Source organism: Sarcophilus harrisii, chromosome 1 (assembly GCF_902635505.1).
Source record: "Sarcophilus harrisii chromosome 1, mSarHar1.11, whole genome shotgun sequence".
NCBI lineage: Eukaryota > Metazoa > Chordata > Mammalia > Dasyuromorphia > Dasyuridae > Sarcophilus > Sarcophilus harrisii.
Window position 1 is genome coordinate 81,662,302 of NC_045426.1, and position 27,780 is coordinate 81,690,081.

General features: G+C 35.7%; 1 protein-coding gene across 9 annotated transcripts in view; it reads left to right on the forward strand.

Moving 5' to 3' along the window:
• The window catches only part of DCAF1 (DDB1 and CUL4 associated factor 1), an 83,133-nt gene extending 57,103 nt beyond the window's left edge, over positions 1-26,030 (forward strand). For 2 of the 9 annotated variants that reach the window (XM_031958547.1, XM_031958554.1), the window contains exons 15-24: positions 214-412; positions 1,438-1,520; positions 2,414-2,498; positions 3,353-3,586; positions 4,755-4,848; positions 5,459-5,563; positions 5,953-6,026; positions 6,654-6,755; positions 16,137-16,145; positions 20,081-20,686. In XM_031958547.1, coding sequence (XP_031814407.1) covers positions 214-412; positions 1,438-1,520; positions 2,414-2,498; positions 3,353-3,586; positions 4,755-4,848; positions 5,459-5,563; positions 5,953-6,026; positions 6,654-6,755; positions 16,137-16,145; positions 20,081-20,518 — 1,423 coding nt within the window. In that variant the 3' untranslated portion in view covers positions 20,519-20,686. The other 7 variants (XM_031958556.1, XM_031958575.1, XM_031958561.1 and 4 more) reach the window with 7 other exon arrangements.
• The last annotated feature ends 1,750 nt before the right edge of the window (positions 26,031-27,780 follow it).

The window sequence follows — 27,780 nt, forward strand, 5'->3', positions numbered from 1 at the left end:
ATTTAAAAGAAATCAAGCAAGTTTTTTTTTTTTTTTTTTTTGGTCATTATAACATTTAAAAGTTTAGCTACCAGGAAACATTTCTGACTATACCAGCCCTATGCCTCAGACCAATGTCTCAAGTTTCTCTCTGTTTAATATAGTTTGTCTCAGTTTTCTTTTCCTTAGAACTTTTTGATGTATTGTGGCTGCTGAATCTCTGTTTTTTTCTAGATTCCGTCCCATTTCAGTGTTTCGGGAAGCAAATGAGGATGAAAGTGGCTTTACCTGCTGTGCATTCTCAGCCCGAGAGAGGTTTCTAATGCTTGGCACGTGTACAGGGCAGCTGAAACTTTACAATGTGTTCAGTGGGCAGGAAGAGGCTAGTTATAACTGTCATAACTCTGCCATCACACACCTTGAACCATCCAGGGTAAGATTAAAAGCCTTACTGCCAATGTCTGATTGTTTTCTCATTGTTCTCCTCTCATTGTGGAAGCCATGTCAGTAAGCACTATTAGTTGTTAGATAGGGAAATAGAAATCGCTGTTGTGATTTTATAAGTATAGGATTACTCCCAGGTAAGGAAGCTTCTTCTACCAGTGTAGGTTGATACCTTCTCTGTCACTTTTGCTTCCTAGAGTTGTGTAGAGCATTGAGGGAAAATGACTTACATGAATCAAATAACCAATATGTATCAAAGGGGGGGTTTGAATCCAGTTTTCTGTTCAAGTGCCTCAGTACTTGACAGAGGTAGTAAAATTTTCTGGTTCTCTTGCAAAGTTTTGTCCAAGTGGAATTTAAAAATATTATAAGTTACTTGGAAGAAAAATATTGCATAATTCCAATTATTACTCTTCTCATGGTGTGAGGGTTTTCCCCTCCAAAATAGAGAAGATTCATATTATCAGAACATCATTATTAGCCCTAAAGGAGACCCACATTTTTGAGACTACCTAAAATAAATATTCTCATTGCCAAGTTCATAGAAAGTGCCTTCAATAATAGATTTATTTTTTATTGACCAATACTACAGATATGGAAAACTAAGGAATATGACATGATTTAAAAAGAAGTGGAATAAATTTGAAAACTTTTTCTTCTACATGAGTGTTCCCCTCCCTCCTTCCTTCCTCCCTAGAATGTTTTTAATATGATTATTACATATTAGAAGATTGGGAGTGTATATTATTGTCTCAGGGAGTTTAGTTAAGTCTTTCTAAGGTTATTTTGTGAGAATAAACTTATATCATATAGCTTAGTTGTTTCTGACTCTAATAGGAATTGTCTGTTCTCTGTTGCTTTATAGAAGTAGGCTAGAAATGTATTTTCATAAAAATATTTTTTGAATGTTGATTGTAATGAATTAATGTGTAAAAAGCACTTTGCAAACTCAAGTTCTGTGTAAATGTCAGCTAACTATCATTTTGTTATTGTTACTTGGATCTCTTCTTTTAGGATGGATCTTTGTTGTTAACATCTGCCACTTGGAGCCAGCCCCTGTCTGCACTCTGGGGGATGAAATCAGTGTTTGATATGAAGTGAGTATACTCTTTGTCTGCCTGGTCTCTATGCCTTTAAAGGAGTTAATAGGAAAAGAAGAATATTGGTTGTTAACTACTTCTAAATAATCTTTAATCCCCTAAATTTTTAGCTTGATGGATAAAGGAGGAAATTTACTCTCTTCTTTCATTCCAGAACTGTTTTTTCTCAGATTGAACCTACCATTGCAATGTTTAATGCAGCGTGGTGTAGTGGAAAGAGCGCTGGAGTTGGAATTAGGAGAGACCTGGGTTCAAATCCCACCTTTTGACACTTACTTTCTGTGTGACCATAGGCAAGTCACTTAGCCACCCTGAGCTTCAGTCTCCTCAAATATAAAATGGGAATAGTAATATCTATAATATCTATATCACATGATTGTTATAGGTTTTCAAATGAGATTATAAAACATTTTGTAGACCTTAAAATGCTATTTAACTGTCAACTCATTATTCAACAGCAATTTTTTTCCCTTCCCTGTCCCCACCTCACTCAGCTGGATAAGGCACGTGTTACACTTGTTTCCCATATGAACTTTTAGCACGGCAGTTGGCTATTTTGCTGCCTCTGCATGTGGGTAGTTTAAAGCTTGACAAATAAAAGGACTAGGATCCTGCTAGTTTTTTTCATAAGTTTACTTCTTTTACGGGCTGAGACTTGTTATGTTAGCACTTTTATTTTACTCAGACAAATTAAGGTAGGACTCTCTTACTAGATTTTTTTTCCAGATCTTTGAATATTTTCATTTTATCTATGAGAGTTAGTGAATTTAAATTTAAATTTAGTTGTGTAGGAACTTGGGAATTAACTTGGTACAAGTTTTTAACTTAACCACTGCAAGGATCAGCTTCCAGAGAATATGATATATCTGCTACCTGTTACTTGCCTGCAGGCATTCCTTCACAGAAGACCACTACGTAGAGTTCAGCAAGCACTCACAAGATAGGGTCATTGGCACAAAAGGGGACATTGCCCATGTAAGTACCTTTGCTTTCCTAACTTTACAACTTATCAAGTACTTGTGTTTCACATAAGATGCTTCTGACTGGAAGACTATATACTTAACCTATGGATCTAAGTATAATCAGAAAGGTAGTTCTAGGCTCTATAAGAAAAACTTAAAAACTGAAAAGCTGACATTGTCAAAGAAAAGGGGGGGGGGGGAATTCCTTGGGATGTCTTTTCCCCTTTCTTTATATCCCCAGTACTTAGCACAGTGCTTAGCAGATAGTAAGTGCTTAATATATATGTTTATTGATTGTGTAGGTTAAAATATCTTGGCATTTAACCTGCTGTGAGTATTTGGACATTTTGCTTTAATTAATTAAAGTTCTGTTTTGGGGATAAATTTGTTAGAATATTTCAAGAAAAATCTTATATTGTCCATCATTCTCTTCCTCCTTCTCCCCAAAGAGAGAGAATCCCACTCTCCCCTCTAAAGAATGGTCAATAGTCATTCATTGAATTGGAAAAGGGAAACATACCATTTTCCCACTTATGCTAGACACAATGTCCTTTCTCTAAGATGGTGATAGGAATAGAGAATTTCTTCCTACTTATCTTGAGGGCAAGCTTGACTCTTTTTTGTTTTCTTTTCATTTTTCTTTTGGGAAAGGAATCTCCATTAAAAAAGCCATTTGTTACATTTTAGAATTTTAGCAAAGATATAGATTAGTTTCTTGTTAACGGCAAGTTGGGAGAACTAGGGTTTTAAAAAACTTGTCAGAAATGAGAAGTTAAGAAAAAATGGGTTTGCAGATCTTGTTGTTGTAATTTAACTAACACACAAATCTGATATATCTTCCTCACTCCTCTTTTTTTTTCTCCAAAGATTTATGACATTCAGACTGGCAACAAGCTGTTGACTCTCTTTAACCCAGATCTTGCCAACAACTACAAGAGGAACTGTGCCACGTTTAATCCTACAGATGATCTAGTCTTAAATGACGGGGTCCTCTGGGATGTCCGCTCTGCACAGGCCATACATAAGTTTGACAAGTTCAACATGAACATCAGCGGTGTTTTCCATCCTAATGGACTGGAAGTTATTATTAATACTGAAATTGTATCCTTTACCTTTAATAGAACTTCTTTAGTTATAAATCCTTTAAAATTAAGATCTGCCTGTGGTACAGAAAGCTAGATGCCATTGATTTTTTTTTTAAACTAATATCCATTTAGTTCATTTTTGTCCCTTGTACTGTTTCATAGGCTGAGTGTGTAATGTGTTAGATCTGGGAGACAAGTGAAAAATCTAGTCAGTCATCCAGTGATTTTTTGCAAATATGGAGTGATTGTCTTGTATAATACAGAAAAACTTGTATAAGTGATTTAATTTTTAACTTTTCTGTTACTTATCCAGATTTTAATTAATTAAGGCTGAAATACTGCTTTCAGCAGTGTAATTCAAAGGAACTTATTAAAGCTGTATAGTGACTAAATTTTTAAAAAAACAACCTTGTAAATATCTTTCAGTTACCATTGGCAAACTGTAAGAAATAATTCAAGCTAGAAAAGTACAGTTTTCATTTAAAAAAAAAAACTACATATTTTCTGACTTGTCATTTGTAAACTCTTTAGAAGAAACAAACAAAAAAATCCAACATGAAAAACATTTTTTAAAATTTGCAGCTGAGAAATTAAAAACTGAAATTCATGTTTACATATAGGCAATCTTCTATTGTTTTGAGGGGCGCTTGCGCCTACAGAGAACTTTGAGAGATTTTTAATAATAGCTGATTATGTGGGTAATTGTGTTTTTGCTATATTACTGGAAATAATGACTAAACTCTTTTTTTAAATTTCTTTTTCTTATTGAGCTTCAGTGAGGTTTTATTTCAAGTAATTATTATTCTTTACATAACAGATTAGAGGAAAAGTCATCTGTTTGAAGGGAATTTTTTTTTTTTTTTTGGATAGTTCTTACATGTACAGGAATGTAGATTGAGATACTTTCCTGTGATTCAAGAGACTATATGATATCTGCTTAATGATATGAGGTGGCTCTTGGTTTCATCTTTCTCCTTTAGCTTCCAACTTTTCCATGTATTTTAGTAACATTGTTCTGGTAACATGGAAAGGAGCTGAGAACCTTCACTCTTTAGAATCAAACCTTAGAAACTTAAGAAATAAAACAAGTTGATCTTTAGTTTCTTTGTTTTACCCATGGATCTTAGAATATGTTTAAGAAAATATTTTTTATTAGGGTTCTTCCTTCACTACTGTTCTTTCAGTGGGACCTTCGAACTTTCCATTTGCTGCACACAGTCCCAGCTTTGGATCAGTGTCGTGTGGTTTTCAACTATACGGGTACAGTGATGTATGGAGGTAATGAACATAACTTTTCCATTCTTCTTCTTCCTATCTTTCTCTCTTTGTCCAGCTCCTAAGCTTACTAGAGTACTGTGTAGTTTTGCTCTTGGAATATTTCTTTCCCCTACACAGGAAAGCATTTGGAAATTAATGAATTAAAGTACTTTCATAAGATAGCCAGATAGAAAATTAAAACTTTTTTTCAAAGTGCTGATTTAATATCATACAAATTGTAATGCTTAGTAACAGGCCTCAAAGATGTTAATTATGTGTAATAGTGATGTGAAATCACTTGGAAATTAATTTCCAGTTTTGGTGTCTTCTTTACCTTCTGTAAAACTTTGTAATTCACTTTCCACTTAACAGTTTTATGATATTAGAGAACATTGGTTGTACTGCTTAAAACAATTCAGCAGGGGGAAGTAGACTGGTGAAGTTAGGAGAATATTATTTAAAGAAAAACTCTGTAGAAATGACCAAGAGAATATATCCAGAAGAATCATAACCAAATATAGTGGATATTCCATCAATACCTGTGGTTATTTAAAAAGACAACATTGTCTGTACTTAAGATTAAATTTAAATTTTGGGGTGGGGTGGGGCGGTTTCTCTTCTCATAAACTAGCTATGCTACAGGCAGATGATGAAGATGACTTAATGGAAGAAAGGATGAAAAGCCCCTTTGGGTCATCTTTCAGAACTTTCAATGCAACAGACTATAAGCCAATAGGTAAGCATGAAAACTCATAGTCTTCAGATATGCATATTTTGTGGGAAAATGTACATTCTCAATGTCACTTTCTCTTTTTTTTCTTGAGAGGACTTTAGGTATTTACCTATTCCTAGAAAACATATACACGCATGCACTCACACACACACGTGCATTACCATTTTGTTTTTGCAATTATCTTGGTTTTGTATGAAAAAATGACTAACTCATAATGGGGGAGACATGTCAAATTTGTTCCGGCTTTATTGTTTCTTAAAAAAATGATTCTTTTGTTTAAAAAAACAAGGGGAAGTAGAAAACGGAGCTAAGATTTCTGAAAATATGTTGAATTCTTTAAAAGAAAAAGCAATAACAAAATTCCCTGAGTTTTGCCACATTCTGTTTTCTAGCTACCATTGATGTGAAACGGAATATTTTTGACCTGTGCACTGACACCAAGGACTGTTACCTTGCTGTTATTGAGGTAAAGGATGCTTAGAGGAATATAGATTGTCTGGATTAGAATTTATTCAGAGTATTTATGGTTGATTCTTTTATGCTACATTTATGTTATGCTTATATTGGATGATATTTGAAAAGTGTGTTATCAGTGTCTTTTGCTGTTATCAGATATCTTGTGGTCCATCTGTACCTGTTTTCAGGTACAAAATCATATTTTTTTAGAGGATGGTTGGTTGGGAGGTGAGGAAGCATTATGTTTTTGAAATATTCAATATAGGAGGAATGTATAATGTAGTTTTCTCATTATAACTTAGAAAATATATCTATGGTTATCTTTATCAAATCATCAGCATTGTAGTATCAAGTACAGGAGAACTGCGTGTGCGTGTGCGTGTGCGTGTGTGTGTGTGTGTGTGTGTGTGTGTGTAAGTAATTGTGATAGCACCTAAGCCTTCTTGTACTGCTTTTCCCTCCTTTTCTGTGCTCTAGGTATAATATAACATTTGCAGTCTGCTTAACAACATTTATTATTACAAGCATCACTTATTTTGATTGACACAGGGAGGTAATTGAAGGAAGTAGGTCAAAGCTGAAACAGATACCTAATTCTACGGTGCACTGACTTCATATTTTGTGGGGTGGATTTTAGAATCAAGGCAGTATGGATGCCCTGAACATGGACACAGTATGCAGGTTGTATGAGGTGGGCAGGCAGCGCCTGGCAGAAGATGAGGATGAGGAAGAAGATCAGGTGAGTGGATTTTATTGGAATATCTTTCTTTCAAATTTAAAAACATGGTGAGAGCCATTATTTTTTATTGCTAAAAGTACTTTATGATGATGGTAGTGTTCCTTTTTGGAAGTCTGATCCAGTCTGTACTAAATTCTGTTATAACCTGTCGTCACTTTTTAGTAATTGAACACTGTAGTACAAAAATTGAATGAAGTTAGTCATAGTTATTATAAATCTTAGCCGCTAATAAGAAATAACACTTTTAAGTTCACAAGGTTAATTTGTACACAGCAATGTTATATAATAAAACTCAGCTTCTGTTACATCAATTACTCATGAATAACTGTTCAGTTGCTATAATTCTTGGCTTGTTCACATACAAATAATGTTATATGAATAGTATTGTTACCTTGTGTTGAGAAACAACAATTAAAATTGCTCAGACATGATGTGGTATGGAAATGTTATGACCCAATTGAATGAATGAACATATTTTCTCAATATTATGGTAAGTAAACTTTTTCATTGAAGTAGTTAGTAGCTAGTAGAGAGTTTCTTGATGTTTTGGGGGATTAATGAAATAATTTATGTGGGGAGCTATTTCTGAATTCTGAATTCAATCTCAGTCATCTTTGACCCTTCATCTTTCTTCTCTCTAATCTATTCAGTTGCAAAATCCTATCAATTATCTTTCTTGGTATCTTATGTTTATTATATCTTGGCCTTTTCATTTCCTCTGCTTCTAGCATAGGCTTCCAGCGAGGTTTGTTACCTCACACCTGGACTGTTTTCATAGCCTCCTCAACAGGTCTCCTGCCTCTAATTTCTTCTTTCCAGTATGTCTTTTACACAGTTGCCAAAATATTTGTTCTGATGCATAAATCTAATTACATCATTCCATTGATTGGAAACTTTTAGTGACTGCCTAGTACTTATAGAATAAAATATGGATTTCATATATTGGCACTTGAGTATCCTCTATAGTTTCCAACCTTCCTTTCCATTGCTATTTTACGCATTCTAATGTTTCAACCAAATTGTGCTGTAAGTTTTTCCATCTCATCCTATTGGCTTGTACCTCTGTTCATTTTCATAGGCCATCCCTCATATATTTATTGAAGCCCTTCACTTCTTTTAAGACCTCACTCACGAAGCTTTCTTTGATTCTTCCATCTGAAAGTGACTTCTCCTACCTCAAATTTTCCATAACATTTATCTGGAACTTCTCATTTGCATTTGTCATATGCTGCCTTCTATTATGTTTTTTTTTGGATACTTATATCTTGTTGGAGTATAAACTTCTGAAGGTTAGGCTTTGCTATTTTAACATTTTCAACATAAGGCATAGGGCAGTATGTATAGCAAACACTTAGATGTTGAATTGAATTTTAAAATTAGGAATTGTTTTGGTAATATTTTTAGGGAAACTGACTTGACTGTGGAGTGTTTGGGTATATATTTTATAGATATATCTCTTGGCAATGTGTGCTTTGGTTTCTCATGATGAAGAATTTTAGTACTTTTTTTTTCCCCTGCAGCTGTGCTTGATGTATCATATTTCCTTATACTTTACCTTCTCAAGGAATAGTATATTTCTTAAGGGGTAATAGAACATTTGAGAATCAATTATCTATTGAAGATTTTGACCCATTGGTTTTAAGGTGAGAATTTCCCTTGTTACAAGTTTATATAGCAGGTGAGGTAACATTTTGATCAATCTGAGGTTCATTTCCTATTTTTCATGGCGTTCTCTGTCCTCACTATCCTAGCCTATCCATCTATCCACTTATCACTATCTTTTTTTTTCTTCTGTGCTGCTTGTCTTATCTATCTTATTTATCTATATCTGTCATATTTAGCCTCAAATAGTGCTTGTCATATATACAGTAAATTAATAAATGCATATTGAATTAAATTAAGATCTTGCCCCATTTTCCCCCTGGTTTGTTTTAAGTGGACACCAAAAAAAGACATAGAGTAGAGGAAAGAGAAGAACAGAATCACACACCACATTACTAACAGTTAGAAGGGACTCTCATTGTTCAGCTGAGAAAACTCCTTTCCTTTATATAAGGTTAAGTGAATACACATTAATGACTTGTCTTGCTAATATGATATTCAAACATTTGCCCTTTATAATCTGAAGCAGGATGTGAATACATTGCTTGTCCTTGCATTTTGATTATTCCTTTAACCTAGGGAGATCAGAATGATTAAATATCTACATATTTAAGGAATGTTTTCTATTCAACTTTAAATTGCTATTGCTGTTGGCACTCAGAGTTTTTGTTGCTCTCAAGCTGAGTAGCAAGTGTTCCCTTCTGTTTCATATAACATTTTCTTACTGGTTTCCATGAGTCTTTTCCAAGATGGAGATTTTTGATTGATTATAGAATGTCCCTTTCTTGATTGCAAGTGCAAATTATTGCCCTTCTCTGAGTTAGAGCAGTGACTTAATTGGGACTTGAATGCATAGATGGAACTAGTCCAGTAGCCCAAACTAAATCATTTGGTTTCTTTCTGTGTGAGCTATGTGCCTCAGCTCAGAGATGCCAGGTTCATGCCCAGGCCCACAAAACACTTTTCTTTATTGGTCATTTTTGCTTTTTACTTTGGTACAAAAGAATTTTCATTCATTAGGGAACTGAAGTGACTATGATATAAAAGCACCAGTAAAATACTTAAAATTAATAAAATAAACACATAGTGCCATATACATGTATTTACTTTAAATACTAAGAGGAGGAATTTCTATCCAAAATACACAGGCTTATATACTCATGTTTTAGCCCGAGTCATTTATCAAATGATATCAGCTGTTTTTATGCTGTTGGGTTTTGTTATGTATTAGAAAATATTTGTTTCCTAACTTCAGAGCTTAAATTAAAAAAAAAAAAAATCACAAGATATATTGGTTGGATAAGTCCTAAAGCTAGTTGTTTTCAAGAAGCACCAGGATTTGACTGGCATCTAATCATTTGCCATCTTACTATTAAAATCTTAGCTTCTAGAGTTTTCTTGGAAAATCATTTACGCTTTAGACATTTTTTGACAGAGAAAACATACTGAAAGAAATGAGCAAATTGATCAGAAATTTAGTATAAATAGTCTACCAGAGTAGTTTTAATTAAATAGGCTTTGTATGTGGGACCCAGCAGTAGCAAGTCCTCATCTCTTTTAGAATATTAGCCTGTGTTTGTTGAGTATCAATCACAATGTTGCATGTTACATCTAATAGAAAGGACCTCCATTTAGTAAATTCAAGCTGTATAACACTATAAACCTTCTGAATCATTATTCTGTCACTATTTTGAGGCAACATAGCAACTAATTACATTTTGGTACAGTGGGATTAGATAAGACTGTGGCTGTGGGGATGGGGGTGGGTGGCCACATGATAAACTCAGTAATGTTATTGGGTGACTAAAACTTAGACGTTGTTAGAAGAATAGTATCAAGATGTTCTTTGCTTTGGACAAATTTCATAGTATCAAGATGTAAACTATACTTTGGATTCATACATTTTATCAGTGGGAGTATATCACAGAAATTGTAACCTTTCTATACCATCATATCCTATGCAATTCTTGACTGTTTGCACATGCATTTTCTGGAAGGGACCTAATTATCTAACTGGAGGTCTTACTCTTGTTCTTTTATATCTTGGGGCTTAACCACCATGTTGCTGAGACTGTTTGTTTTTGCTTTCTATGTGAGTATCTATCTCCTTGTCTAATCACATGTTTTTGTAGTATTTTTAATTCAGCTTAACTTTTGTTAGTATGCATACACTTTACTTAAATGTATCATATGTCTTTTAAGTTATTTTTAACTTTTGTTTTTTAATAATCAAGGTATTGCCTGATTTGTGTTTCTGTGAGAATATATTTGCATTGGAGAGGTGAGATTGTTATACTGTTTTTTAAATCCTCTGGAATAATTTATTACACAATTTTCTAAATTCAAGCTAATCTGATTTTTTTTCTTTTATTTTCAGTTCTGGCTTCAGGCTGTTATCTGTCCAACACATACATTTTTGATCTACTTTCTTTTTACAATATTTATCACTAAATCAGTCTCTTTTGTACTGCTATCGATTTCACTGTAGAGAAGTTTTGTAATGCTGTAGGATTCAGTGCAACTGGCACAATGTCATCAATGGATCAAATCTTTGGCCTCACAATCACTGTTTGGACTTCATGCAGGACTTAATCTATTATCTAAAAATAGAATAATTTTATTCCATTAAATTGGTGAATGCCTTTTGTGAACATCTGTTTGGTTGTTTAATACTTTATGTAGTCAGTATTCAGCAGATCATTGAACAAAGCTTGTAGTTTGTGATTTCTGCTGTCATCTGTTTAGTGTGTTGTCTAATTTTGAGGTTTGCATGAGACATGACGTGGTATAAAGAGAAGGATCTTGTGTTCCTTACACTTTTCTTTTATGTGAGCATAAAGAAATGATGATTTGTTTAAAACAAAAAAAAAGCTGCAAAAGCCTAATTTTGTTCCCCAATAACCTCCCCCTTTTTTGTTGGTAAACAAACCAGTTGTGATCCTTTTTGCCTGCTGAGCATTTTTAATGTTGTGGGCCTTCCTTATTACTTTTTTCTATATGTAATACTTATCCAGGTTCAGCTCTTCTTTCAGGTTTTATCTTCTTGAGTATTGTTGCCATTTGTTCTCATAGTACATTAGATAATGTGATGCTAGAGAGACTAACTGTGCCAGTTGCATCCTTGTTGCCAATAACAATGATAACAATATATCACAACAATATATCTTTTATGTATGTTCGTACATATGTATGTATGTTTCATTTTGCATCTTTTATGGTTTTATTTATAAATGTCAGAATAATTTGACTCACTTAGGTGGTGCTAAATTTCTCTTAGGGCTCATTTTCTCAATATTTATTTATATATTGAGACCATCCTCAATAGGTTTGGTAGGTTTCTGTAAAGTTTAGCAGTTTATCAAATAGTCTACTAGTGTTGCTTTGGAATGCCACATCTCTCTGCTGGCCTAAGAGATTTGCTGACTGAAATGACTTCTGGATTTGTTCAGTTTTGGCCCTGTAGTGAAAGTTTTCGATTGGTTAAAATTTTAAGTAACAAATGGCATTAGCTCTTGTATTTTTTCATTTTCCAAATTGTTTGCACAATCTATTATTGCCTTTGAAAAACTTGTAGATCTAAATTCCCAAATGCCTGTGTTCACTTTTTTAAGAGATCTGAGTATGCAGTCCTTTCATAGTAGCTGTTTCCAGTTATAGTGGAGATGGCAATATAATCGTGGTTTAATTTGTCTCATGGTGTGTCAGCTAATAAGTCAAAGATCATATTTTGAATATAGTTGAATTAATGTGTATGCTTTTACGATATGATTTTAATTTCTCCTGTGTTTTCTTTCCTGCCAGTCTGTTATCATTAATTTAGAAGAGGTCCATATAAAATCTTAGGACCAGTTTGTGATTTTGTGTTATATTTTGTAGGTTGCTGTAGCTCTTGTTTCCTTCCTTCCCATCCCAAATGTATTCTGTCTTTTCCCTCTCCCCCTTCCTCCTTTATCAATAGCTAGGAATTTTCTGGCTACTGATTATAATTTTAGGAATATGTTTTTTAAAAGGCTATAGTGCTTATAGCCTTTTGTGTTCTCTGCAGTCATCTGTTTAGTATGTTGTCTAATTTTGAGATTTGCATGAGACATGGCATGGTAAAAAGAGAAGGATCTTATGTTCCTTACACTTTTCTTTTATGTGAGCATAAAGATGTGATGATTTGTTCAAAACAAAACAAAGCTGCAAAAGCCTAATTTTGTTCCCCACTTCTTTTGATGAAAAAAATTTTCTTTCCCACCTTCTATCTGTTCCAATCGAAAAGAACAAAGAATAACAAAACTCTTTTTATAAACAAAAATACGTTTTAAAGCAAAACAGATTTCAACATTAGCCATATCTAAAAATATATATATCTCATTCTGTACCCTGAGTCTATCACTTCTCTGTCAGCACATAACACCATGCTTGTCATATAGTAGACACTTAATAAATGTTTATTGATTGCTTGGTTGATTGTCAGGAAATGGGTAGCATGCTTCACCTCTGAGATCATGGTTACTTGTTCATTGTTTTGAATAGAGTTCTTAAAGCTTTTAATCTTTTGATGTTATATAAATTGTTCTCCTGGTTCTTTTCACTTCAGTCTTTATAAGCTTAGGTCTTCTCAGGTTATTCTGAAATCATCCTTTTCCTTACTTCTTACAGCACCATAATATTTCATTGTAGTCATATACCAAATTTGTTCAGCCACTTCCCAATTATGGACACTCTTTAGATTCTAATTCTAGTTTTTTGCTCTCATCAAAAGAATATCTGTAAATATTTATGCATATGATTTCTTTTTCTCCTTCTTTAATTTGTTTGGGGTACCAGTCAAAGGATATGCTCAATTTAGTGGCTTTTTGGGCCTAGTTCCAAATTGCTTTCCAGAATGAAAGTACCAATCTACAGTTCTAGGAAGTTGCCATTCTTTGATTTGAAAAAAGATATCTCCTGTTTCCCTATCTTCATGTGTATTTCAAAAGATGATATGCAAATTGGCCTTTTCATAAAATAACCATTTTCTTTCTATAAAAGTGGGAGGAGAGGTCATATAAAATATTAGGGTAGGGGAGGAGGCTAGTTGAATAAAAGAGCACTGTCTCAGAAGCCATTGGACACTGGGACTAGAATGCTTCTTGATAGATTAGGACCTATTAATGAATGAAAGTTACAATTATGTTTTCTTCATCTTAACATACCTCCACAGATAGCGTTCTTTTGAGGGCTCAGAGGCAGGAAATGAAAAAGAGAAGGGAACTGATGAATTCATTGTTTTATCATTAGATGTTTAATTATTCTTAGGGAATACTCAAAGGAGTGAAGTGATGAGGAATTCTGACAACTTGGATCAGGAAGAGAATTGTTATTGTTTGTCCTTCATTCTTGAGGAGGAGGATCGTGATATGCAAGTGAGTTAGATCTAAATGAGGGAAGACTGTGGAGTCACCAGCCTCATTTTCTCCTCCAGAGCCATCTGGGTTCAGCAATAACATATAGGTCAGGGGAAGACCCTGGATGCAGTGGGACACCTTAATGTTTTTAAGCTAAAGTCTTGAACAGGTCTCAGTTTGACTGAGGTAACTATCCAATTATTAAGGTTGGGTAACAAATGAGTCAGAAAATGGCCTTTTTTTTAACCTACTCCCAAAAAATATGAATCTGGGAGAAGACCTTTGAAGTTTCTGGTCAAAATAGAAATGATTGCTATTTACTTTAACTCTGAGCCATCAGGCCCCAAACAGTGACCAAATGGTGATTGACCTATTGTTGGCCAATCAATGAGAGCCATAGTGATTTGGGTTGAAGCAACTCAGTCCTTAAGAAAGAAATCTAGCCCTTGAGCAAAATTTACAATTCCATTGGGTAGAGCACTTGTAGTAAGAGAACGGAAAGGAAGAAAGAAGGAAGAACATAGAGGGAAGATGAGGTGGGTGCTCTGAGATTGGCAGTCTGCCTGCCTAGTGTGGCAAACTTTGAACAAATGAGCCTCTTTGATGGAGCCCCTTTATGTACTTTGTAGTTATAGAAAGTGAAAAGGACACCAAATGTTATGGCATGCCCTTACCTTCAGGCAGTCATTGTTAAAGGTGAGTCACCTTAATTTTATGAAATACTAATTTGCATGAATCTGATGATTATTAGTAGGTCAGCTAGCTGGTGCCATAATGCCTGGAGTCAGGAAGACCTGAGTTCAAATTCAGCCTCAGACACTTACCAGCTGTATAACTCCAGGCATATCACTTAACCTCTAATTGTTTGAGTTTCTTCATCTGTAAAATGAGGATAATAACAGCACCTACATCCCATTGTTGGTGTGAGGCTCAAATGAAATAACAGTTGTAAAGCTTTTAGTATAGTGCCTTACACATAGTGGGTGATATATAAATGTTAGCAATTATTATCACAGTATTTTATGAATGCTGATCTAACTTTTTTTATCCATATTATCCATTGTCTTGATAGTAATCAGCTTTCTTAAGTGTTATTTGAGATTTCTTTGAATTATAGATGCCAGATAAAATGTCATTGATTTAAATTCTTTGCAGTATTTGCCGTTTAGTACTTTTCTTTTCCTGGGAAGTATTGTTAAGAGTAGATTTTAAACTAAAAGTCAGTCCTGAAATCTGTATCTTGATGGTGAGCTTCTTATGCCCCTCTAAACCCTTTACTTTCTTGTACTTTGACTTATGACTAAACAGCGGATGTGTATGTGGGGTGTGAGGTTGAAAGTAGGGGTGAAGGGGGATATATTTTGAATAAAGCCGATCTTTATAATTTAGGTTTGATTGAGTCACATTGGCAGTTATGGGAATTTGTAAAGTGTATGATACTCAGTCACATTTCTCTATTCTTCTGTGGCTACCATAATTTTGCCACTTTCTAAGTCCCTCACCTCTTTTCTGTTTTGTTTATGACTGGCATGCCTTTGTGCTATTGAATAACTCTAGATTGGTTGTTTTTATATGGATCATTTACTATTCAAATTTTTTTTTTTTTTACCAAATATAAAAAATTTTGTGGTCTCAGATATTAGTAGTTTGACTTTGAACATTTGTTCATTTTCTGTGGCGCAGGAATTGGAGGCTTAAGTGATCTCTCTTTGCATGTTCACTTTATTAAAATAATGTAAAATGTGAGTGGTCCCCTGCAAACTGATAGAATGATAAGCTCAGAAAAGAACACTATATTTTAATGGTTATCTTTTTCCTTTCACTTTAGATTTTTTTTTTTTCCTTTAAAATTTAATGATTTGAACCTCAGAGTGACTTAATCCTAACACTATGGAATAAGCTAGTTCTGTTTTCTCATTATACATGAGAAAATGCATACAGAGTTTTAATTTGGAATCAGCAAGATATAGGTTATCCCAGGGGTCATATGCCTGCAAATCTAAAAGGTAATTTGATTGAAACATAAATAAGTAGATTACTATCTTGATTAAATCTAATTGAGACTATAACTTTCATAGTCAAGTCATTAATTTTGACATTGACATTTAATGAAAAGTTTAAAATGAAAATATAATGCTCTTAAGGTATATACCTCTATAGAAAGTAACAATTATTAAGGTAAGAAGGTTAGATATTTGCTGCCCATAAGATTTAGGCATTTTGAAAAGTCTTCAAGCAGAAGTCATCTAATTATTGTTAAGCATTTTTTTTTTTTTTTTTTTGGTAAATTAAACCTCAACAAGAGAATAACTCTATCTTTTCTCCACTCCATTTTGGAATCTATGACACATTGTATGCTGTGTTTCCTGTATTGTGTCCGTCCATGTGTCCTCTGACTGCATAGAAGCGGATGGTAAGATTCTTTACTCCTCTCAATCATAGTCATAGTTGAATATATTTAATCATAGTCATAGTTCAATATATTGTTTCTGATAGGTCCAAATTTCCTGGGTCTATCTATATAGGGGTGTTAGACATTACCGGGGAGAGGGGTGGAGTAGGGAGGATGCAGGTATTTGGACTTGTAATGAAAAGACAGCATTTGAGAGTGTTTAACACTCAGAAGCAAATGTTGCAGAAAGTGTATGGAACAAAATTTTTATTTTTTAAAAGACAATCTGGCTAAGTTAAGATGTTAGGATTAGGTCTGAATCATATGTGAAAAAATAGTCTCATCTTTGCTTCTAGTTGTTAAGGCAGGCTGTTCTATTAAATTTATTTAATAGCTTGATTTATCTGTAAAAATAAAATTAATGCTACTTCTGTCAGAAAAGTAGCTATTTCATTTTCAGAGAGAAGAGTTTTGAATACTTTCATTAGACAGATGCTACATTATCCAAAGAAAAAATATTTATTATAAAATAAGTCTTGACTATCTCTATCAAGTGTAACTCATAAACTGTGTTCTTGAAGGAAAATATTTCTATTCAGAAGGCCTCTTTACCAGAGAAGAAGGAACCTTTAGTTGAATGATAGCAAGTGTCTTAGAAAAGGAAGACACATTTGAGAATTTTAAATTTTAAATAGGATCAATAGATGATGATGATGGTGATGATGGAGTAAAGAAGAGAAATAGCTAAAAGGAAGGAAGAAAGTAAGATTTTTAAAAAAAATTAGATATGTCCCAACTAGGAACATGTCTGAGAAGCAATTAATATTGCTCAGCAAAGAGAGAACAGTTGTTGGACATAAAACAACTAAAATAAACTAAATAAATTTTCAGTTGAACAAATGTAGAGGAAGATTGTGAATTTTGAAAAACCCCTAAATTGGTTAGAAACGATCTCTTCTGATTTAAATAATAAATGCACTGCCTCATTGCTGATTTGTGATTGTGAAATCTTAAGTACTATTCTACAGATCCTGTTTGAAATGGGTCACATTGAAAATCATTGCTAAAGGGATAGATTCTAGCATTTTATATGGGTTTCCATTAATCTTCTCCTGCCCAATTGGACAGGAATTCCAGAATAGAAAGTAGTGGGTCTAGTTTGATTAAAGGAATCTGAAAATCCTGGATGTCTACAGACATCAAATTTGTAAAAATCTTACCTTTAAGGAAGAAAAGTCAAAAATAGATTTGAAGACAGTGCTGAAATAGACTTGCTTTACTAAAAAAAACTTTTAACACTGATTTGTTGAATCATTTTAAATTTTCCATAGCTAATCCTTAATACTTATTCCCAATATTTGAATTCAGAGTCTAGTTCTATACTTGGACCTGGAGGCAGTCTATTGGACAATAGATATAAAGGGTTTATATAATAACCCTGTTTCCAGGTTACTAGAGAAATGTCTTGTTTGACTCAGGGGTGGACTTGGGGTAGGGGGAAATCCTGGATGCTGTTTTTTCTGTCTAGCCATTTTGTCAGTCTCTCACTAGTAAACTTTGATACTTAACTATGAAAATTGGATCACTTTACTGTTGCCTTACACTTAGAATAAGAGGGATTCTCCTGAAATCTCTATTAATTTTCTAGGTAAGTTTAGATGAAGTATTTATAAGAGTACTTTGGTCTTAGAAGAGTTTGATTCATAATAGGTATTATATGTGAGTATCTTAGAAGATAAACTAGTAATAATAATTTTTAAAAAGAAAAGAAAAAACTAGTTTATTTAAACACTTGAGTTTAGTTGATAAATGAATCTTAAAAATAATTAAAAAAATAAACTGGTATTGGTTATTTGAGTTTCATTGATAAAGCAACAAGACAGATTTTCATTTGTTCCTCTTATACCTTCTTTTCTGATAATTAAAACAGATTTCTGTGGGTCTTCTTTGATGGTTACATATAGAATTAGTTCAAATATGGGAAAATGAAATGAAAAGTTGGATTTATAGCATTATCGAAGGTCCACATAGACCCTTGCCTCATTTCTACCCAATTTCAGGATTTTAGAATTTGGAATTTTGTCTGCAAAGGCTTTTCAGGCTTTTCAGAATTACTTTTAGGTATTAGGCTAAATAAATTAAGGTTTGTGAATTTCTCCTTACTAAGTTTTCCTGGCTAAACTAAAGATGTTTAAAAATGTTGTGAGAAGTTAACTCTAGAAATTTATGTCTTATTGAGCTGCTTGATTCACAGGTGACTTTTAACATTTTGTCCTAACTTTGTAAATTTTCATTTAACTTGGGATTCCATCAGTGCATTAACACCAGGGAACCAAAAGTTGTTCTTTTGAATGTGCTTGCCTTTTTCACCAACTGTTTGTTGTGGCAGTAGGGTAAATGTTGATAAAAGCCACAAAAAGATGTTGGTAAAGAGAGCTGCTTTTCCATCACTTGTATGTTTTTTTTTTTTTTTTTTTTGGTTTTGTTTTATTGTGGTTTTGGACTTGGCAAGAGTTATTTTTCCTTGTTTTGGTCATTTTTCTTATGTCATTATTAATTAAATTTCCAGTGTTTTGCAGTGATTTGACTTTACTCACTCTTGATTCATTTGAGTTTAGTGAATATTTATTGATAACCCACAGTATAGTCTGATTTTGTGTTCAGTACTCAGTGCTCTGGTTCTCAAGCTGGCTTCATAGTTGGTACCATCCAGGAATTAGATGCTGCAGTTTTACATGTGCCACCTTTCTTTGATCTTCATGTGAGAACATATTGCGCTTCGTGGTGTTGTGTTTTTATTTCACTTATTTGGTTACTTCTAAAAATCTGTGAGTTCATAATAATAATTAGATGGTTAAAGACTCTTACTAAAACTAGTTCAGACATTTTAGGCATTAGAGGGGGAAAAGCAACTAACAAACTAGTAAATTGTAGTGTGATGAAGGAATATCAGAAGCATGTGTGGAGTTTTAAAAATAATTGATGGATATTCTAATTTTCTTGTTTTCTTATTTGGAATTTATTCCTTACATTCCTCATTTTACTTTTTTTTTGGGGGGGGGGTGGCAAATTACTGAGAATCATATTGAATACAAATTACAGCAGACTTTAAAATCCCTTTGCTCTTCCACTTTGGCAATTGATATTTGAACCATCTCCAGGACAGAAAGTTTGATGATGTTCCTTTGCAAAGGTAAACATGGAGACAAGTGGCAGGATGTAGAATTTGCAAAGCCCTGGGAATTTGGGGAGCACATTTGCTTGGTTGATGAAGAAAGGGAAGCCTTGGGTATTGAAATTGTGTTATTACTTGGGGTCTTAATTCTGCATTGCAGTTATGATAGAATTTGTTGTCTTGATTTATGTTAAAAATAAGGGCGATGTTATAGCTGCATCATATTCTAACAACGAAAAGGATCTAGACTAGGACATTGAAAATGCAGTGTGATCTTGAGAAAATGAATTTAAGTACTGATTTGTTTCTAACTGGTATGTGTTTTCGTGATTTAAAAAGGCAGAATTTACTTGATTATTGAAAAAATCTTGTTCTATTCCTATTTGAAATTTTTTTCCTGCTTTGAGGCAGGAGAGTAATGAAGAATGAAGGAATGCCTTGTTTGGGCAATTTTAGGTGAACTGCTGAAGATTGAATAGAGATTGAACTAGCTGGATAAAGCAGTCTAATACTTTGAACTGGGGGTCTTTTGGAGGAGATATGTCCTTTCTGTGCTATACTTTCCCCGTAGGTAGGCATGGCTGGTGTATCTCAAAGCTATCATTAGTACTTTAAACCAATACTAATCCTGAAATTCATCAGAATTGGGAGTAAGTTACTTCCCACTTAATTCCCTCATCTCCTTACATGCAACGTGTTTGGGAAAAGCTAATACTGATGCTTCTGTTACATATTTGGTTTTGAGGCATTCATCCTAATGGAAGTATTGTTTTCTCTGTAGGAGGAAGAAGAACAGGAGGAAGAAGATGATGATGAAGATGATGATGACACAGATGACCTTGATGAACTTGACACTGACCAGCTGCTAGAGGCAGAGTTGGAGGAGGATGAAAACAATGAGAATGCTGGCGAGGATGGTGATAATGACTTCTCTCCTTCAGATGAAGAGCTGGCTAACTTGCTTGAAGAAGGAGATGAAGGGGAAGATGAAGACTCAGATGCTGATGAGGAAGTTGAATTGATACTGGGAGACAGTAAGTATAGACAGGACCATCACTCTGATCCTAGGAAGCATCAGAGAGTATTTATTCCTACATGCCAACCCAGATGGAGAGTCAAACATGTCTTCTTTGCTCTGCCCTCAGCTGCTAATCGTACATTTCCCTTGGAGGAAAGGCAAAGTCAGCAATCTGTGTTCATTTGCTATCTCAACACCTAAACTGTGTAACCAACTGGCCATGGTCCCTTACCTTCAGAGGACTAAACTTCCTAGATCAGATGGAAAAAGTTTAGTTGTTTGTTCCATCTGAGGGGCACGTCTGAATTCATCAGAAGAAGCTCTCATGAACAGTTATTCATTTCTAAAGAGATAAAGTGATAGAGTCCATTGTGTTGTTCTTTTCCTCTCTGCTATTGGCTCCTCCCTCTTAGAAGTGGTGGGGCACATTCTCTCTTCTCATTTCTTTCTGTTCTACTTAGCACTACTTCCTCTTTTGCCTTTTTCTCCTTCTCTTCCTTTTGATGAATAAGCCAACAAAACTTTAGGTAGTAAATTTCCCATTAGGACCAAACAGGATGACTCTATATGCTTCTGAGAGAGGGTTGTCCCTTATCTTTGCTCAGGAGTCCTGTAAAAGACAGCTAATGATGTAAAATAAGATCATTTTTACAAGTTAGCTGAATTGTCAACACTCATTTAGGGCAGACTCCCATTTAGGCTGCTCACCAGCCCCTCAATAAGATGTACACATCACTGGCAGATTCATTCATGCTGTTCTTCTGTTTCGTTGTAGTGCTTCACTGCCCATCTGTGGCCAAACTCATGAATTTTGGGGAAATAATCCCTATGATCTCCAGCGGGTTTTCTTATATATAGTCCAGTCAGCACTTTTAAAGGTGGTAGGTATTATGTCCAGAGAGAAGAGGACACAACACAGACCTAATTAAAGCCAAGCCTCGCCATAGTTGACCTGTTTTTATAATGGATGGGTTTGGTGGTTGGAGGGAAAGGTGGTGGGGACAGAAGGGAGGAAATCATTTAGTTGAAAGTGTAATTTAGGCATTCCCCTTAAACCATGATATAAGGACATATTTTCTGGGATAAATCTTGCTGGTTCTGGTCAAAGAATCTAAGACCAACTAGAGGAGACTGGCTTCTGTATAGCCATTTCCATGAGCCCTTCTTTCTGTTGCTGTTTTAAAGAAACTCTTACGAAGGGGTGGTAGGGGGGAAGAGTTGGGGATCATAACTCCATCTATTCTATTGAGAGAGTGGAGAGGGCTGTTTATCAGCCTCTGTTTCCTACACTTGGAGACTGAGATGCCAGGACAGACCAGGAGATGGGGCAGTACTCTGGAGAGACTTTGCCTTGTCTCAGGAAGGGTTCCTATTCAGCAGAGGTTTTTTTTTTTTTTTTTTTTTCTCCTTTGTCAGAGGACCTGAGAGAGAAAGCGAGTAAGGGGTGGGTGAAGCATATCAACATTATTGTTTAAAAAAAAAAAAATGGGGGGGGGGAACAGGTTTTAGAAACTTTTTGTTGTACTTAATAAGTGGACACAGGGTATAAACCATATCGACATTGTCAATTTTTAATTCACTTAAATGACAAGGGATTAGTGAGGCACATTAAAAGGGGTGGCAAGCAGCCGTGGCGGAGAGTAAAGTCCAGCTCGTGGTGGTGCCAGCTAATGCAAGTGAGTACTGCTTTAATTTTTTAATTTTTTAGTTTGAATGCAAGGCCACCAAAATTTGGGTTTGGCTTGTAAAATTACTTCCTATTGTAGCTGCCAGGGCACCAAGCATTTTAGTTCTGGAACTACTTTCTCCCAAGCCAAATCAAGTTTGTAGGCACAGTACTTACGTTGCTGAAAGGGGAAAAGCTATAGCTTGGGAAAGAAGAAGCTTAAATTATGATTCTAATGGGTGCTGGGGGGAGAGGGGAAGGTTGGGGTGGTATAGGTAGAGAAAAGAGTTAACAGTGAGCAGAGAGAATAACCCAGACTACATCCTTAGTCTCAGCTGGAGTTCAAAGGTAGATAGTGTTTGGGCCACTTTGTTTTTCAAAGTTAGGATGATGACTTGATTTCAGAGGACGAGGCTTGGGTATTGCTGTTGTCCTGTTCTAGCTCATCCAACTTGTTAGGGAAATTTGCTTACTTTAGGGTCAGTATGTTCCTAAGACTTGCATTGTCCCAAGAGGACTTTTCTTGAAATTTTCTTTGGTACATGCTGCTAGGCAATCAGTTTAATCTTAAAAAAAAAAAAAAAATTTAACAATATAGGCTAAATAGATAGGAAGTCGTCCTATATAGCCTGAATTATATTGATAAGCGTGATGGTAAGGAGGTCTGGCAAAATATTTATATAACAATGTATTTGCAAAGTGTCTTTACATCTCAAAAATCCCTTAGTTTTGGGTTGCTCTCTTTTCTTCATTTAAGAGATCAATCAAAAGTAGTGGGGCTCTTGCAAGCCAGTCTTCTTACATAGTTTTTGAGGATCCAATTCTACAGTACCAATAATTGGACCAACTCTTTGAACTTCCTCTAAAGGATTATGTCTACATGAATTTCCTTAATTGACTTTTCTTGGTAATCATGCATGTAGCTGAAGCTTATGGTTAGGGGTCACTTTCCACATTTGGGCCCAGTCCTTTGAATGAATAGTCCCAGTCCACTTGAAATACCCTAATTTTCAGCTGTGTCTTTAGACATCTCTAAGAGTTTGGGGAGGAATGTCAAGTGCTTAGGTACACATGAAATATTAGACTGTGTTGGCCTCCTTTCCCTTTTCTGAGCCCCCAGCTTCTTTGTGGCCCTTTTCTAGACTGCTGGAGAAAAACTTTAGCATATTGATAAGATACCACTAGTGATTTCCTTCAGTAATTTCAGGCCTGTATTTTCTGATCTTCCTTCCTTGTTTTCTTAACTCTTAGGAGATCTTTGCTTCCTGTCCCCTTTGCTTGATTGTGACTTCTCTGACCCAGGGGCAGTTACTTTAGCCATCTGGTCTAGCCTCGCTCAAGAGCTTTATTGTCTACTTCTCCGGGTCACAGTATGTCTTCTTCTTGGAAGTGATATTTGGGAAAATGTTTTGCTTTAACTGTAATTTCCAAAAAAAAAAAAAAAAAAGTAGTTGTAGTATCAGAAAAAGTCTGAAGAATAAAACTTACCTGATCTTTACCCATTTAGAGGCTTTACATCTATTGAGAAGACAGGAGACAGTATGCTTTTGCTAGTCACCTAGCTGAAAAGCCATTTCTCTAGTCAACTCATTTCCTTCCATTGGAATTACTGGTCTTGGTGAAAAATTTTGTTTTCTCATTCATTGACATGCTTTTTTGTTTTGTGAACAGCCAATAAGGGTGCTGACCCAGAGGCAGGCTTTTTCCTCTGTCCTGCTTGACTTCAAATAATACATGATGACCTCCTTTTAAGTAGTCACTTAGAACCCAGAAATGTAGCGGCAGCTGAGAGAATCAGAATTGGCTCCTTGCATTTCCAATCAGTGCTATATAAGAGGGCATTAGTACAGCCTAGCAGATTGTGGGGAAAAGGATATAATGAAGCAAACTATTCGAGTTTTATATCCATAAAAGATGCTCAGGGGTGTGTCCTGGGGGGGCGGGGGAGCTGTTTTGTTGAAAGTAGGAGCAAGTTACCAGGAAATCAAACTCCTACCTTGAGTTTCAAAATAGCCTCTCCTTTGGCATTGCTGTGAGATGGCTAATATTCCATAGATAATTGATGTTCCCTTAGGGCTTATAATTTGCAAGTATGTACAGGCCATCTTCCTTTAGAAAACAGTGTTGGTAATGAAGAGGCACACTGATAGTGTATTTCAGACTTCTGCAGCAAAAAAATAAAAAAAAAATTTGATGATCAAAGAGGACTCTTGAGAAGTTTAGAGGACAATATCTGAGTTCCTTCTTGCTACCGATGGTCCCCATGTCCAGTATAGAATCTTTAGGACAGGGGAGTGAGGTGACTGAATGAGAAACCAAAATGGAATGGAATAATCAATTCAGAAATTCCTAAATTCCTCACAATTTTTGAGGAATTGTGAAAATTGGCCCTCTTGGTCCAAGCAGCACTGAGGTAGGAGGCCTTCTAGTGTAAGTCTTACATCTTAAGAACATTGGGTTGAGTGACATCTTGTCACTTGAACTCAAGGTAGGAGTATTAGGATCCCTTGGGCTTGACTGCAGCTCTGTGATATGATACCCTACAGCAGGCCCTGATCTCAGGGCCAGTGCCATATGGCAGGGGTACCTGCTAAAGCTACATTTGGCGATTCTTCTGGGACCACTGAATATCTCCTTTTTATTAGGGTTGAGGCTCCCTTTTGGCTGGATAGGTTCTTCAGACAGCACAAATGTTCCTAAGAGCACAGCGAGGTTAAACTGTCTGTGGGCCCTTTTTAAAGAACACTGAGCTGAGATTTCCCAGGGTAGGAGATGGTTGCCAGCAACAGATGTGCTCTCAGCTGCCAACACCATGGAGCTAATTGGTATGTTTTCTCCTTTCTTGAAAATGGTAATTGACCCACTCAGGGAGGATAAAGGTAGAGCACAGTACTTTCTGAACACTTCCTGTAAGTTCAACATTTAACCTTCTCTTTACCTCCCTTTTTCTTCTCTGCCTTTCCAGCTGATAGCTCAGATAACTCCGATTTGGAAGATGACATCATCTTATCTTTGAATGAGTGAGGAGTGATCATCATATGGATGCCCACTGAAGAAATTCTATTCCTGGCAGGCAGGAGACCAAATGAGCAGCAAATTCAGAACAAGCCTCCCTGACACCTCTTCTCCCCTCTCTCCCATCCCTGTCTGTGTCCCTATCCCAGGGATATGTTTTTCAAGAACCTGTAGGCTTCAAGCTTGAAGGGTTTTGGCTTAAGCAGAGAATCAGTTGTGCCCAACAATGGCCATTCAATAAAGAGATCAGGGGTTAGGCCCTTTTTCTGCCTTCTTTTCCCCCCACTTCCTCCAGGATGGACAAATCTTTCCTTAAGGAAAAGCCCCACTTCTCTGGGGATATTTCACAATATATTTTCTTTGTACAAAGTTCTTTACTAAAGAACAAGAAATAGTTTTATATAAAAGCAAAAAAAAAAAAATTGCAGGTGTTTATAGCAAAGAGGGTGTGAACTTATATCCACCGGGTACCTTGTCCCTTAAGCTTCATTTCCTTTGGGAGAAAGTGATGCCCAAAGATCAATACAAAGAGGCGTTTTTACACAAGTATTTAAAATGAAAAGGAAAATCGTGGTTTCTTAAATTGATAAGGATTAAGACTATTTTATTATAAATATAATATATGATTTTTTTAAAAAAAAGTTTTGTTGCCTCACATGTTGTCAGGATGTTGGTTTTTTTTCCTTGACTTGAGGTGCCTTCGTGCCAGAGCTGGGGAAGAAGGCAGCATTGACTGCTATTTGCCATGTATATGCACACATTCATTCACCCACCCTCATGGAAGGGCAGGCAGGAGCAAGTCCTGGCATTTTGGTCATTGTGGATACCGGTTTTGTGGAGATGAGGGAACTTGTGATATAAGTTCACTCCCTCTATTTTTTTTTTTTTTTCATGATTCAGTTTTTTTTTTTTTAATCTTTTTTTTCCCTTCTCTTTCTCCTGTGTGGAAATTACAAATCAAAGGCCTTTTTCTTTAATGTAAAGTGTATTTATTTAAAAAAAAAATACAAAATAAACTACAAGTCTGTCTTTGTTTATGGCCTTTTACCTATTCTTTTTTTCAGCAGTAGGTGGGTTCCTTACCTCCCAACATAGACAGTTCTTCAGTCCTGCAGGACCAGCAGTGGTAGCAATGTGGTGAGAATCTGCCTTCCCTCCCACCCAAGAACTTCACTGAGGCACAGAGCCTGAGTAATTCTAGACAGCTCCATGCTGCTGTCTTTTCAGAAGCTGCCTCTATCTGAGTGGACCAGTCCTCCCTTCCCCCTCGTCATGCTTTGACTTCAGAAAGTAGGCGGCGGATATGGCTGAAGCCAGAGTGTAGCTGGTGTCAGCCAATCTCTGGGAGGTGGGATGGAGAGCGAGGTTCCCGGGAAAGGCAATTGTAGTTGATGAATTCCGAATCCATAAGACAAGAAAGTGTTCGAGCCTCTCCCTGGATCCCTTCAGTCAGTTACTTATTGGTCACTGTTAAGCTGAGCAGGTGGAACATGGGAGAGGAGCAGCTGAGGGCTGCTCGGGTACCTTTGTAAAGAATATTTGAATAAAGAGGAATAGGATTGGCCTTATCAGAAAATGGACAAAGTTATACAAAAAGGTAATTCTTTCCCCTTCAATCACGGCTACTTTGTTCTTAGGAGAAAAAGTAAAGAGTTTGATGAGGTACTGAGGTAGTGGTGCTATGGTTGAAGTGGACAGAGAAATGTTCTGAGCCGGGAAAGAGCTGGATTCAGTTTCTGACACTGATACATGGATAACTGGGCAAGTTATTTAACTTCTTAATGCCTTCCTTAGGTAATTATAAGCTATCTGTTGCTGAGAAGTGCCACTTATGTTTTGTTGAAGGGAGGACTTTTCTTTCAGAGTTCCCCATATTAGTGAAATCGCAAGTCCAAACCCTCTCTCTGTCCTCTTGATCCCACCATTCTGATCTTAGTGCCACCAGTCTTAAGCATCTTTTGATTCCACTACAGCAACAGCCTTTAGGCTCCTACCCCAACTTATTCATGTGAGGATAGGAATAGAAAATTAGGGTTATGAAAAATGGTTTAAAGTTAAATGATAATTCAGACAGATGGAATATGGTAGGCAGTCAGTCAGTCCAGGATATATCAATTATCAGGCCCATATTACACAAATAGATTGTGATTCCCAAGAATATAGAAAAGGCTGAGACACTAGCTTTACCTTCCTTAAAACTAAAACAGGAGTTTGAGGGCAGAATTTTACCAATTCAACCATCTCCAGCTTCCTTCACTGATCTGAGCAGCATTAAAATCATCTTCCAAGTTTAGTCGCTCAGTTAACACTAAATGTGCCAGGACTGTATTAAATGCTGGGGACACAAAGAAAAGAAAGATATTTAAGTTCTAGGAATTGGGAAACCTACAACCCTTTGAGCCAAATCTAGTCTGCTGCCTGTTTTCATATGATCAGGGAACTAAGAATAGCTTTTGCCTTTTTAAATATAGTTTTATTGCATTTAGAAGTCAGACTTGGGTTATAGAACTGGCCTTATGCCTAAATTAGTATTTTGCTTTGAGCAAGGGTCTTCCTCTCAACCCTCAGTCATAAAACAAGGGGATTTGTCTGTATGATTCTCAAAGTTTCTTCTAGAGCCAATTAAATTCTGGGATTACAATTCAGTGAAAATCTGTAAGGTTCCTTCAGCCAACAATAGGACTTCACTGTGTTTCTGAAATGTGGCTGGCTCCGAATGAAACTTGGAAACATCCCTTGGGGATGATAAATGAGAGGCAGTGACTCCCATTGGAAAAGCTGG